The sequence below is a fragment of the Mus musculus genome, chromosome 8, assembly GCF_000001635.26.
Source record: "Mus musculus strain C57BL/6J chromosome 8, GRCm38.p6 C57BL/6J".
NCBI lineage: Eukaryota > Metazoa > Chordata > Mammalia > Rodentia > Muridae > Mus > Mus musculus.
In genome coordinates this window covers 57,532,493-57,546,053 of record NC_000074.6, presented here as the reverse complement: position 1 = coordinate 57,546,053, position 13,561 = coordinate 57,532,493, and the positions used below count along the sequence as shown (strand labels likewise).

Sequence of the window (13,561 nt, the reverse complement as noted above, 5' to 3'; positions counted from 1 at the left end):
CCAAACCCAGCCCTGGGAACTGCTTCTCACACATGGTCTACCGCTGACTGGCACCTCCACCCTTACCTTCCATCTTCATTGATCTCACCATAGGTCTGACCCATGTACAATTAGTGACGGCACAGCACAGCTCTTTGCTGCTGCTGGTTTTTACAATAGCAAGGAAATGTGGTCCAATCTTTGTTTCTTGAGAGGAAAAAAAATGTTTCTATGTAAAAGTCTATAATGTTGGTTGAATTTTTTTTAATTCACAGAACACTTAAAAGAGAAACTGGATGAGTATATAAAGCTATGGAATGGCCTCGTGAAGGTATTTCGAAATGAGAGAAGAGAGGGTTTGATTCAAGCTCGGAGCATTGGCGCACAGAAGGCTAAACTCGGACAGGTAGGAAGTATGCGCTAGTGCACTGGGTACAGGGTCAGCACTAACGTTTTGGTAACGGAAGGATCCAGATACAGTTTGGAATTTTTCTTTGTTGTTGTTGTTTTTTTTAATTGAAATGAGAATGTTGTTTTGAACGCATAACTTATATGTCAAGATTGACGAAAGTGCTAACTTGTATTAGCATCTAACTTTACAATGTGTGTGATGTTTGCTGTGCCATATGTGAGGAGTGTTTTTTCACCCTGCCTCTCTTTTTTAAGGTTTTGATATACCTTGATGCCCACTGTGAGGTGGCAGTTAACTGGTATGCTCCACTTGTAGCCCCCATATCTAAGGACAGGTAACGTCACCTTGCTTTTTTTTTTTTCTTTCCTAGTTGAAAAGTAAAACCTCGTCCTAGACGGACAAACACTATTCTCCTCTGTGACCCCATTCCATCTAGTTTGCCAGATGTTGTGTGAGAAGTGTTTTCCTTGCACTGTTTGTTTCCCGGGTGGAGCTAGGTGGATGCTTTGGGCTGACCCAAACGTAGCCAGCCTGTATTGGGGAGAAGCTAGGTGTCCCCTTGCAGAGCTGTCTCCATCTTCTGTTGAGACTTTGACATTAATTGTCTCTTCTAAACGGGATAAATGCTCTGAAGACTTGTCATTAAGCCATTGGGTTTCTTCCAGCTTTGAAATGATTACATTAGATGGTAAAGGGTCAACTCTTCCTTGGGTCAAGTCTCTGGGTTCCTATGGAAACTTCAGGGTTGAGGAATAGAGAGCTGTGCCATGGAAAGATAACCATTAAGTTTACAGACCCATCCGAAACACCATCATCCCTCGCTCCATCAGTCCCTCGCTCCATCGGTCCCTCGCTCCATCGGTCCCTCGCTCCATCAGTCCCTCGCTCCATCGGTCCCGTGCTCCATCGGTCCCTTGCTCCATCGGTCCCTCGCTCCAAAAGCTTTTGCTTCCTCCCCAGAATACTGACTATTTCAGAATCTAGGCAAAGGCAGCCTATTCTTGTGTTGAATGGCACGGGCCAGATGAAGAACTTGGAAGTCTTTGTCATCAGGTTTAAGGTGAAGGAAGGCCCATGATAAACACCGTCACATGCCGTCTGGCTTCCTCCCACAGCAGCCCTGCCAGGTAGACATGATCAGCCAGCCATACTTTAAAAATCGGCACTAAGGCTTAGGAAAATACATGTGCCACAAGTCCAGTATTTAACGAACTGGCAGACCGATTTCTGGGCATTTTTACATTTCACCATTTATTTTAAATTGTGAATAGCACGTGACAAGAGGAAGGATACCTGACCAGGTGGCCAGGTCACTGTCTCCAGGGCAATGTGGCAGTCTACCCAGCAGCAAGAAAGGGGCTTTCCAGGTTTCCGTGGGAAGCTCGTGTGTCACACCGTGGCCCTCCTGTGAGTTTCTGTTCAGGAAAGAAGTAAGCTCACTTCTAGAATTCCCTTCTATCCTACCAAGGCTCTAAGCCCCAGAGATTTTTTTTTCTCTGTGATCTCCATTTTGAGAAGCCTAGTCTCTGTCCCTTCTGATATGATGAGCAGAGACCAAGGTCATTGTGACTGTGATGGCAGCTTAGCACCCAGCTGGTTATTCAGTGCCAGCACTTTCCTAAACCCAACTGCAAAGCAAGTATTTTTGTTTTTTTAATCCTTCACATTCTTGGTTCATTCCTTAAATTCCTCAGTAGATCCTGAAAACACAACACAGAACCTGAGGTTTTAGTTTTGTTCAAGTGGCTTGTTTTAAAGGAGGGAAGAAAATTAAATAAAAGCAGGAAAGATGTGTTCATAATAACTCCTCCCAAAGGATCAGAAAGGAACGAAGAGCTGGAAGAAGCTGTTAAGAACGTGCTGTCAGAGGAAGTGCATACACACTTTTATTTTTAATAGGGGACACAGAGAAAGCAACCGGGAGAGAGCTCCTGTTTTTTTTTTTGTTTGTTTGTTTGTTTTTTTTGTTTTGTTTTGTTTTTTTTTAGGTATTTTCCTCATTTACATTTCCAATGCTATCCCAAAAGTCCCCCATACCCCCCCACTCCCCTACCCACCCACTCCCACTTTTTGGCCCTGGCGTTCCCCTGTTCTGGGGCATATAAAGTTTGCAAGTCCAATGGGCCTCTCTTTCCAGTGATGGCAGACTAAGCCATCTTTTGATACATATGCAGCTAGAGTCAAGAGCCCCGGGGTACTGGTTAGTTCATAATGTTGTTCCACCTATAGGGTTGCAGATCCTTTTAGCTCCCTGGGTACTTTCTCTAGCTACTACATTGGGGGCCCTGTGATCCATCCAATAGCTGACTGTGAGCATCCACTTATGTGTTTGCGAGAGAGCTCTTGTAAACAATACAGAATTAGTACAGGATAGCTGCCACTAATGCCGCAGTTACAAGGAGGAAGCGTCTAATAATCTCCGCAGCATGGCCCTTGTTTGGATAGCTAGGATATCCTTCCATTCTGCCCTTCCGCTAACACAGGCTTGGCCGTCCCGAGACCTTATTTTACTCTCTACCCCCATTAGACAGTCGTTTTCCTAATACAGAGTGCGACCAAGACAGGCGGAGCCCGTGTAGCTAGGCGTGGTGACCTAGTCAGTTTGGGGTTCTTAAATGCGTTTTCATTTTCTGTAAATGTTTCAGAGCTACATGTACTGTGCCTCTAATAGATTACATAGACGGGAATGATTATTCCATTGAACCACAGCAAGGTGGGGATGAAGATGGTTTTGCCAGAGGGGCCTGGGACTGGAGTATGCTATGGAAACGTATCCCACTAAGCCACAAGGAAAAGGCCAAAAGAAAGCATAAAACTGAGCCTTATCGGTAAAGAGTATTACTTTACTTTTTTTTATGTTGAATGTTTACCTAAGTCCTCTTTTTTTTTCCTTCCCTATGAACTCGTGTAACTATGTGGGTCCATACATGTTTCCATTTGATCTTGCTGCATCATCAACACAACACAGAACCATTTGCACTGTGCCGATTATAGATGTCATAAGCGGCAACACATATGAAATTATACCCCAAGGGGGTGGTGATGAAGATGGGTATGCCCGAGGAGCATGGGACTGGAGTATGCTCTGGAAACGGGTGCCTCTGACCTCTCGAGAGAAGAGACTGAGAAAGACAAAAACTGAGCCGTATCGGTAATCACTAAGTCGCTTACCTACCTCCCCCCTTTCTCTGGTTGCTGCTAACCTATTAACCCTCTGGCCCTGCTGAAACCTCCCTGTAAGAACTGGAGCTGTCTGTCCCCTCAGATCCCGACAGAGCTTTTACTCCTTGCAGCCTCAGCGCTTTGATGAATTCACATTGGCTCCTCGAACAGCTTTCACCCAAAACGCAAGCTCCGCTAATGTGAATCTGTGAATCGGACTCTTTCATTCGGGAAACAGAAATCTGTTCTTATCAATGAAGCCTAAGCAGGAAGGGAAGAAACAACCCTTTCCTGCTGTCCTAGGAGACCAAACGACAGAGTGTATTCTGTACATTCAAACCACATAAACTGTGGACAGCTCCAGACTTGCAAGTGGCCCCCTTGAAGTCTTGGGTGCAGCATTCAACGGGGAAGGACACACCAGCAAGAGGATGTTGAGTTCTCCCCCCTTTGTTTTGTATGCTAAATCTCTGATACTAATTTTGTATCAGTTAAATGTGATGAATACAAAAAAAAAACAAAAAAACCCACTTTAGAAAACGTTGCATAGAATCCTTTGTTGCTTGGTTCTCAAAAGATTGCTTGATTAACAGAAAGCTCCATCCCCATGTTGGCTTGTGGCTCTTCAAACAGAATGATCGACTTCACGATCTCCTTTTGATCTTCTAATTGAAACATTTTACAGGCTTTCAAAAAGAAAAAAGTGGCCCCCAAATGAAATGTGTGGACATGTAGCCCATGTCCACAAGTGTTTCCTGTCTGTCTGTCTGTCTATTGTCTGTTCCTCTCCCGTGGTTCTGCTTCCAGTCTGTCTGTCCCAGTCACGGTGCTCAGAATGTCAGAACTCATTTGGAGCAGTGCTTCCGTGTTGTGGGTTTGGGTATGTTGTGATCAGGACGCTGGATGGCAAACATGAGGAAATGACCAAGCTTTTCCTGGGCGTCTTCCAAATTGTCATTCAAAATCGTAAGGTTCAGAATAGTCCCGGAACCTGCTGCTGACCGGTTTGGGCTCACATGTCACCTAGAAGGCAAAGATGCCAACCTTGGTTTGTCCCGCAGTTCTGTAAGAAGGCATATTTTAGAAGTAAGCTTAGGGAAAGTTAAGGGGGGGTCCCTTTAATCAGCTTCCTTGTGGGGATGATAAGCCACCCCTTCCGAGTACGGACTGAGGTGAGTGGGATGTGTTGGAAGAGTGCAAACGTAATGAAATAATGTTCAACGGCAGCTAAGCAAATATGTCTGGGAAGTATAACCAGAATGTACCGGCTTAGTGACTTAAGCAGTGTATTTTAAGAAGAAAGGGCAAACAAGCACAACTCTTTCTTGATGGGACTTTCCGTCAGTCCTAAAAAATAGGAACCTGACTCACTGTCTGCTCGACATGGGGTTGTCGACTGTTTACTAAGCACCGGTCACTATTTTAGGGAAGAGATGGCCTTTTCAAAATATTAATAACTAAATGTGTTCCCAGGGAGTTTATACAATAGTGAGTGGTACACAAATGACACACACACACACCTTTTCACGGTGGAACCAGCGGGACCCAGGAATAGACGGACATTAGTGTGAACAAGGAATACAGAATCCTAACCATATCCAGTTCCTACAGCTTACAAATCATAGTGCATTAATCATTGCTTAATGCTAAGAAGGAATGCCTAGAATACGGTGACATTATTCTGCTATCATTTGTTCAATAGTGGGGGTGACTTGACCCTGAAATGTTATAGACTGGTTTTTCTCCTTCTCCTAAAATGCACCAGACCTAAGATCTGTCCCAGCAAGCCCATGGGGCACCCTTTTGCACCCCCACCTCCTCCTGTAGTGCAAGCTGATGCCCCGTGTCCTGATCCTTAGGTCGCTGCTGTGTTCCCAACTGCAAACTCTGAATGAACCACACTGTTCAACAGTGGTTTATACCATTATCTGGCAAGGCCTTGAGCTATAAAATTTAAAAATGACAGACTCCTTCCCTGATGTATAGTTTCATTCATCCCAGAATGACTCACAAATCACTGAGGGAGAAGTCAGCAGGCAATGTCCACATGGTTCTGTGTTTTGGGAGAGAAAGAGAAAATTTTATCTTAATGGCAGGCTTGTTTAAATCAACAAAAGAACCAAGGTGCCCTCTAGCGGCAAAGCATCGCAGTACTCTAAGGACCTACTTCAGAAGTTTTGGTAAATTCGCCCAGGGATTGAGCACGTTCCTTTGTGAAGGTTTTACAGTTTCTTAATGTTTGGCCATCAGTCTCGCGTCTTCTGTGCATCCTTACACTGTGTTCCCAAAGGCTGTCTGTCTGTTGGTGACGGGGTGCCAGGGCGTTGTGTCTAACAGTCATCACATGCAGTGTCCTTCCTTAGGTCTCCAGCTATGGCGGGTGGATTGTTTGCCATAGAGAAGGACTTCTTCTTCGAACTGGGTCTCTATGATCCTGGTCTCCAGATCTGGGGTGGTGAAAACTTTGAAATTTCATACAAGGTAACATTTCACTCAAACAAATGTTCTTTTCTAACTAGTTTGGGGGGTTGTTTGTTTACTTGGGGGAGTGGGACCTGTCTCTCTCTGCCACACTGGCTGTCCTGGACTTCTTTATGTAGACCAGGCTGTCTTTGAACTCACCAAGATCCATTTGCCTTTGACTCCTAAGTGCTGGGACTAAAGGCATATGCCACCATCCCCTGCCTCTTGTTTACTATGGGGTACCCAAGTTTTCTCACTTTCAAATAAAGCTAATTTGGTTGGTTGGGTGGGTGGGTGGGTGGGTGGTTGGTTGGTTGGTTGGTTGGTTTTAAAGACAAGGTTTCTCTATGTAGTCCTGACTGATCTAGAACCCTCTTTGTAGACCAGGCTGGCTACAGCCAAACTTAGAGGTCTGCCTGCCTCTGCCTCCTGAGTGCTGAGAGTAAGGGTGTGAGACACCAAGGCCAGCTGGGGCCAGTTGGGGGTCGTGGGAGGTGGTACTTGTTTGTTTCTAGGAAAAATACATAATGAGTTTCTCTAAATTATTAGGAATGCCTCAATAAAGCGTAGCTCTTAGGATAAATAAAGTGATTAGTTGTCTGCAGCGCTCAGCCCGGAATTAGGACCCACAAGCTTCCGAAATGGAAATGCCCTGCTCCCAGACTGTTTGCTCAATGGAACCTTGGATTATAGTAGCTTTTTGAAGGGGCTGTATGTTGACCGTCTACTGACATAGGACATGGTGACAGACACAGTCACACAGGGACCAACCTCCTCCCTCTGCAGCGGAGGTGCCGTCCTGCTTGGTCCAACTCTACTGTGGCCCTGTCCCATCTTCAGAGATTCGGGGAGGGACAGAGATTACAGTTTTTCAGATATTCATTCCTTCTTGTCTTAAATATCCTGTGTGTTAGTATTGTGAGGGTTAGACTAGGGACAACTAATCTTTCTTCCAAAGAACTTTTAATTGTCAAAAAACAACAACAACAACCACCTTATAGATCAGAAATATTTGAAAATTATAATGTAGTGAATTTATTAAAAAAAAAAGGCAGAGGCATTCAGTTGATGGTTTAAGAAAATGCCACCACGATCAAGGAAGACTTGGAGCTGGAAATAAGATGCTTCCATAAGCAGAGATAAAGGGAGGAGAGAGGCGGGCCTCCTAAGTGTGTAGAACAAGGGTAGGGGCAAGGGTCTGAGTGTGAAGAGCAAGTGCGGCTGCCGTTAGGTGAGGTCAAGGAGTGTGATCAGGGAAGCCACTAAAGACAAAGTGGGCCGGAGCAGTCAGAGCCATGCTAAAGAGTCTTTAGTGCCACACTAAGAGATTCCCCGCCTCTTGGTTTGATAAGCAGGTGGCAGCCAACAAAGACACTAAGCAAGGAGGTAGAGAACAGGACCCAAAGCTCAGTAATCGCATGCTATAAATAAGGCCAGAGTTCACTAGAGAGGAGGTCAAGGTTATGAAGCCAGTTAGGAGGTGATTACAGTAATCACCCAGCTAGGAAATAGATTAGCATCGGAAACAACAGGTGGTGTTAAGACTGAGTGAGGGTTTGCATTATTTTGAGGTTGTGTGGAGAAAGGGCTCCTGGCTCTGGAAGAACACAGGGAGGAACTCGCTAAGAGTAACTCACTGCTTACCTCACCTCAGCCTTCCTTGTTGTTACTTGTGTTTCTAACGTAATGGACTATTTTAGAATTTGATTAGCTTAGAATTCAATGTGGACATTAGGTCTAATTTAAAATTAACATTTACAGAACAAACTTTTCAGTATTTATTTTTTGCATTTCCGATCACTTTCACAGTATACGTTCTCCCTTGACAGATCTGGCAGTGCGGTGGCAAATTGTTATTTGTGCCTTGTTCTCGTGTTGGGCACATCTACCGTCTTGAGGGCTGGCAAGGAAACCCCCCACCCCTTTACGTTGGCTCCTCTCCAACTCTGAAGGTGAGGTGGTGTTGTTTTTAAAAGGAGAGAAGGGAAGAGAAGTAAAATTTACATACTACAAGGAGTGGAAGTATTTATGCTGTATAACAATATTTGATACACATACACTGTGAACTGGTTAAAATCCATTTAGTTTATAGACTACCTAGCATGCTACCCAATGCCTTGTTATTGACTGTAGTAACTAATGTACGAGAGATCTCCGCATCTTGTTTCTCCTGTGATAGAAGTTTTGTGTCTTTTGCTCAAACATCTCCTCCACAACCTTCCCACTCCCATCCTGTGGTACCCAGCGCTGCACTGTGTTCTGTACACTGGTTTCCTTCACATCCTTCCCGTGAGTGAGCACACACGTTTCTCTTCCCGTGCCTAGTTTATTTCACTCACCATAACGTCCCGTGCTTTGTGGAAGATGATAGACTTTCCTTTTCTCTAAAGGCTGGGCATTCTGTTGGGCATATCACGTTTTCATTATCCATTCATCAGTTGGCAGACCACTTAGGTTCATTTCAAATATTGGTCATTATAAGGAATGCTTGGAAATTCTGCACAGAGGTTCAGGCATCTCATTGGTGGACTGAATCCTCATCTTTAAGGAATGTGCACTATACCGGGGTTGCTGGGCCACAGTTTTTCCTCTTTTAATTTTGGAAGTTCTCACTAATTCTGTCCAAACCTGCAAGTTAAACGTTTGTCAGTGATGACAATGTCCATTTATTTTATTGGTCAGTAGCTGCCATTCCTCTGTGTTGGCCACCTGTGGAAGGCATACAGTTAATTTGCAGTTATAGTAAAATGATTTCATTCTAGTCATGAAAAGATAGACCGAGTCGCCCGAGGAGCAATTCTTCATAATGATGGGTTTGAGGATGAGATTTTCTCCTGTATGTGTCAGTAACGTGGTGCTGATACAAAGGAAGGAGATGAGAATAAACCCCACTGTCCAGCCAGGCTCTCAAAAGCCCTGTCTGGGCTTCACGTTCTTCATCTGTTCATTGAATGAAGAATAGAATAGAATGCATATCTTAGAATGTATGATCTTTCAGCTCAGGAAGGTTGGCTTTTATGTACACTACTTCTTAATTGAGTCTACATACGTGATATTTTTATACTTGGAAAATAACATATTAGTGGTATTTATCTCTTATTCCCATTGATTAAATGTCACATCGTGACTAATGAGTTCAATGTACTTTGTTTGTATTCTGTACATCTAAGGTGGGCGGTTTATGCCTTTACAGTTATTTCTGCATCTCATAATGGCTGCAATTTTTGTTTCTGCAGAATTATGTTAGAGTCGTGGAAGTCTGGTGGGATGAATATAAAGACTACTTCTATGCTAGCCGTCCTGAGTCAAAGGCGCTGCCCTACGGGGACATATCTGAGCTGAAGAAATTTCGAGAAGATCACAACTGCAAAAGTTTCAAGTGGTTTATGGAAGAAATCGCTTATGACATCACTGCCCACTACCCTTTGCCCCCCAGAAATGTCGAGTGGGGTGAAGTAAGTAGCAGCCCTGTATTCAGACATCCAGATGTGCGAATCCAGAGTCAGTGTTTGAAAGAAGGCAGAGAAAAATGGGGAGGCATTCATGGAAGCAGAGAAGGCTTGCAGAAATGTTTAGCTGAAACCACACTGAGAGCATACCCTCTCCTTGTACCAAATCATCAGAGCTGCCCTGACCACGAGACCACACCCCCTCCCAGCCTTTGCACACTTGACTGTCAGCAAATTCTCCCCCATTTCCTCCGCTCCAGCACCCACCATGTCCCTCTGTCATTCTGCCTCCTTTTCCTTCCAGTTTCACTTACTGCTCTTGTCTCGGAGATCATAACTACTAAAGATCATTTCTCTGTTCTCCTGCATCAGAGCCCCTTAGGTCTGCCAAGTTTCTATGGGTTCTCACGACGCTTGCCCACCTTCCAATACACAGGGCATTGGCACAGCCCTTGTCAAAGGTATTGGGCAGTGGTAATAAAGTGAGGCAGAGGCATTGATCTGTTACGGCCATTTCCTATTTCTTCTGACTTGCCTCTGTGGCATCAATTCTGATTGTGCTCACGCTTGTGCCTTATGCCACTGCATGCAGCTGCCTTACAGATAATTGAGCAGACTATCAGCTTTCAAGATCGTGTGTGTTTGTTAATTTGTGCATTCAGCAAATATTGATCACTGCCCCGGTGTGTACCAGTCATTCATCTGGGCAAAAATACAGCCCCCTTTCTTCAAAGAATGTTTATACTGTTCAGGGTAGGGGGAGAGAGAGAGAGAGAAGGGGAGAGTGAGAGAAGAGAGAGGGGAGAGAGAGAGAGGAGAAAGAAGAGAGGAGGGGGAGAGGGGGGGAGACCCAGGAAAGCAAAGAACAAGACAAAATGGTAACAGCTCCAAAGGAAATGAGTGTGAGGTACAGTCCTGAGGAGGTCGGAACGGTAGGATGGCTTTTCTGGGGATATGACATTAGATCTGAAACCTGGATGATAAAGACCTAAGCCAGTCAGAGAGCCAAAAAAAAGAGAGACAGAAAGTGGTGACTTCAAAGATAGGAAATTGCACTCATTACTTATCTGTTGCTGTGCTAAAATAACTTGACTGAGGAAATCCCTGAAAGAAAGAGTTTATTTGGGCTTACGATCCTAAAGGTTAAGAGTCCATCGAAATGGGCAAAATAAGGAATGGCAGCAAGCATGGCGGCTGGAGTAGCAAGCTGGTTGGGAGTTCACATCCTAAACTGCAAGGCCAACGCAGAGACGGAGCTGGAAATGCTGAGTCTTTAGACTCTCAGAACTCATTGCCTATGACATACTTCCTCCAAGGCCACACCCCTTAAGCCTCTCCAAACAGTGCTACCCACTGGGGACAGTGACTGTGGCTTAGAGGAAGGCAGAGCACAAGACATAGCCAAGGCAAACACCAAGTCACAGATATTGTCAGAGAATGTGGGTGCGGAGTATCAGTGTGTGAAAGATGAGGGCTGGGATGCTTTCGTTTTCTATTTGAGCAGCTGGTTAGGGGGCAGCTGAGGCAGGCGCACAGTGGGCAGGGAACGTGGAGGTGTTGAGGTGTAGCACTCTTGGGTCTGTTTGTGGTTCCCACCTGCAGGATGACTTCTAGACGGCAGGCCGTGTGCAGCTGTCAGCTCCTGTTGGTTGAGGATCTTGTGCCGAACCCTAGAAAAGAGACTTCTCCAGAAATCAACATCTGGAGACCATTAGCATCCAGCGCAGTGACATTGCAGCCATAGAGAAAGAAATAGAGACAGAGAAGAGAGGACTGAACCCATCTGTAAGAGTCTGCAGTGTTGAGAGTTGGGGTGTAGAAAGAGAAACACAGAGGACACTGCAACTGCTCTTTGACTTCCTGTAATAATGCCTGTGTCTTTCCTTGGCAGGCTTATTCCATCTCTCCTGTTACAGAAATCTAGCCAGTAACCCGCTGAGAAAAACGTGAATCTGGGGCAGTCCAGACCAGACTTAGTTACGTTTTAATCTCCCAGAAACCCTCTGTGTGGAAGGAAGGAATTCTCCTTTGACCTCAGCCAATCCCCTGGCTTTAAACTCATCTTTGTACAAATGACTTTTAGATTTGATCCTCACCTCCAGTCTCCTCCCTCCCTTCTTCCCTCTCTCCCTTCCTCCCTCCCTCCCTCTCCCCCCTCTCTATCAGAGCCTAAGCATATTCATTCAGCCATATTCTTGACTTCTTTACTTGAATATCATTTCCATCTCAGTCCACCTCAGGTCAAATGCCTTTTCTCCCTCTCCAGCCCACCTTGGCCCATTGCTCATACCAAAAACGTGGGGGGGTCTTCACTGAGTGGCTTTTTCTCACACATGCATCAGTTTCAGAATCTAGCCCTTCCTTACCTTGGCTAAGTCCCCATCACCTCTCACCCAAACCAACTCACGCTTATCATTGGCCTGTTCTAAACACCGGAAACAATCAGAGAGGCTTTGGAAATGCAATGCACGTCATGTCGCCGCTCTTTAAGAAAGAGAGGTCACCACACCAGTTGCTTGGTTCCATGAAGGCAGAGCCTTTTTTGGTGACCTCAGGACTCTCCTCCCTCTCTCACCTCACTTGCTCCTGCTTGCCTCTCCCTACTTCAACACTCTTCCTCCCTTCTTTCTCCTCCTCTCCTTCTCCTCCTCTTCCTCCTCCTCACACTTCTTGCCTCTGCTGAATGCCTTCCTTTGGGCATCTGCAGGCACAGCTAACTTCCATGTCTTTCAAGATTTTCCTCCTGTGTCCTGGATGAGATCTACCCTAGAACACCCTCCTCAACTCCCCAGCCTCTTCCTTAATGGTCTTGCTTTTCTCTCCTGTGGCCTGTATTTCTTGCATGATAGATATCTTGTTAGCTTCTTTTTTTGCCTTTGTGTTGCTGTGAACTATGAGTTCGCTGGAGCATATAAATAGATATATAGATATATAGGCATATAGATATAGCATGCCTGCCATATAGTAGATACCCACTTATTATTTCATGAACGAAAACACATGCATTGAGGAATGGATGGATGGATGGAAGGATGGATGGAAGGATGGATGAGGGGTTGGTTTCCCTCCTTTTACCATCTCTGTCCTAATTATATCTTCAGAGGAATTTGTCCACATTCTGCCATCTACCCCTTACTTCCTTTCCATTATCCTTTCCATTCATCTGCTGAGCATTCCGAAATAAACCCCAATTTAAAAGATGTCCCCTGAGAAGTCTGAGCTTCCCTGGGCAGTGTGTAGGCTGCTTCATCTGCACATTCAACTCCTCTTTGGACCTCACACCTGCTTGTCCCCAAGTGGTGGTGGTCCAGGGGACTGTGACTTGCTCATCTCCATGGACTCAAGAGCTCGTATCCTCCTCAGAACCCACAGAATCAGCACTAGATCCGAATGGTACAGTGACCTATAATTGAGATGAAGACAAAATTCCTCTAAATGTGATTATTTTAGCACAAAATTCTATCCCAAATGAGCGGAATGGCTATTTGCTTTTGCCTCCATTTAACCACTCCGTGGTAGTTAGAGGAGAGCCACACTGTGTGCCGTTATCCTTGTTCTGAGACACCTTGAGTCCCCTCCCCAAGAAGTGCTGCCCAGCCAGTGAGAGGACTGAGAAAGCAGGGTCTGTTCCGTGTCCAGAGCGGCTGTCTGCCCCCAGTGTACTTACAGAGCTCGCCTCTCTGTGCCTCTCAGTCACATGGATGCTAAAACAGACCTACAGGTTGGTGATACTAGTTACAGCCCGGCACCACAACAGCCCTGAACTCCGTGACAGTACATTGAACTTGGAAGTCTCACACTCGGGTGCTGGCTTGTTACAAACCATACTGTTTCCTGTGTGTTGGTTCTCTTCATCCTTTAGATCCGAGGCCTCGAAACTGCATACTGTATTGATAGCATGGGGAAGACGAATGGAGGCTTCGTGGAGCTAGGACCCTGCCACAGGATGGGTGGGAACCAGGTGAGTCCCCTTCCTTCAGGGCTGGTCAGCACTGAGATCCACCAGACTCACTGGTCACAGACAGACGAGTTTAGTTTGGGTTTGGGTTTTGGTTTGCTTGTTTGTTTTGTTTTTAAGATCCATCTACCCATCCAT

At 45.4% G+C, this 13,561-nt stretch overlaps 1 protein-coding gene and 1 long non-coding RNA gene across 3 annotated transcripts in view; one reads left to right on the top strand and one right to left on the bottom strand.

Moving 5' to 3' along the window:
* Galnt7 (polypeptide N-acetylgalactosaminyltransferase 7) overlaps window positions 1–13,561 on the top strand; it is a 129,231-nt gene that overhangs the window by 107,002 nt on the left and 8,668 nt on the right. Inside the window, exons 4-10 of one of the 2 annotated variants that reach the window (NM_144731.4) lie at window positions 255–385; window positions 646–725; window positions 3,360–3,542; window positions 5,917–6,034; window positions 7,846–7,968; window positions 9,253–9,471; window positions 13,328–13,426. In NM_144731.4, coding sequence (NP_653332.3) covers window positions 255–385; window positions 646–725; window positions 3,360–3,542; window positions 5,917–6,034; window positions 7,846–7,968; window positions 9,253–9,471; window positions 13,328–13,426 — 953 coding nt within the window. Of the gene's footprint in view, window positions 1–254; window positions 386–645; window positions 726–3,036; window positions 3,220–3,359; window positions 3,543–5,916; window positions 6,035–7,845; window positions 7,969–9,252; window positions 9,472–13,327; window positions 13,427–13,561 lie in introns of both variants that reach the window. The other variant, NM_001167981.1, reaches the window with a different exon arrangement.
* On the bottom strand, window positions 4,099–5,845 carry Gm51574. Its single transcript, XR_003947549.1, has 3 exons — window positions 5,721–5,845; window positions 5,565–5,606; window positions 4,099–4,616 (listed from the first exon to the last, which is right to left on the bottom strand). It is a non-coding gene; the product is annotated as a predicted gene, 51574 (long non-coding RNA).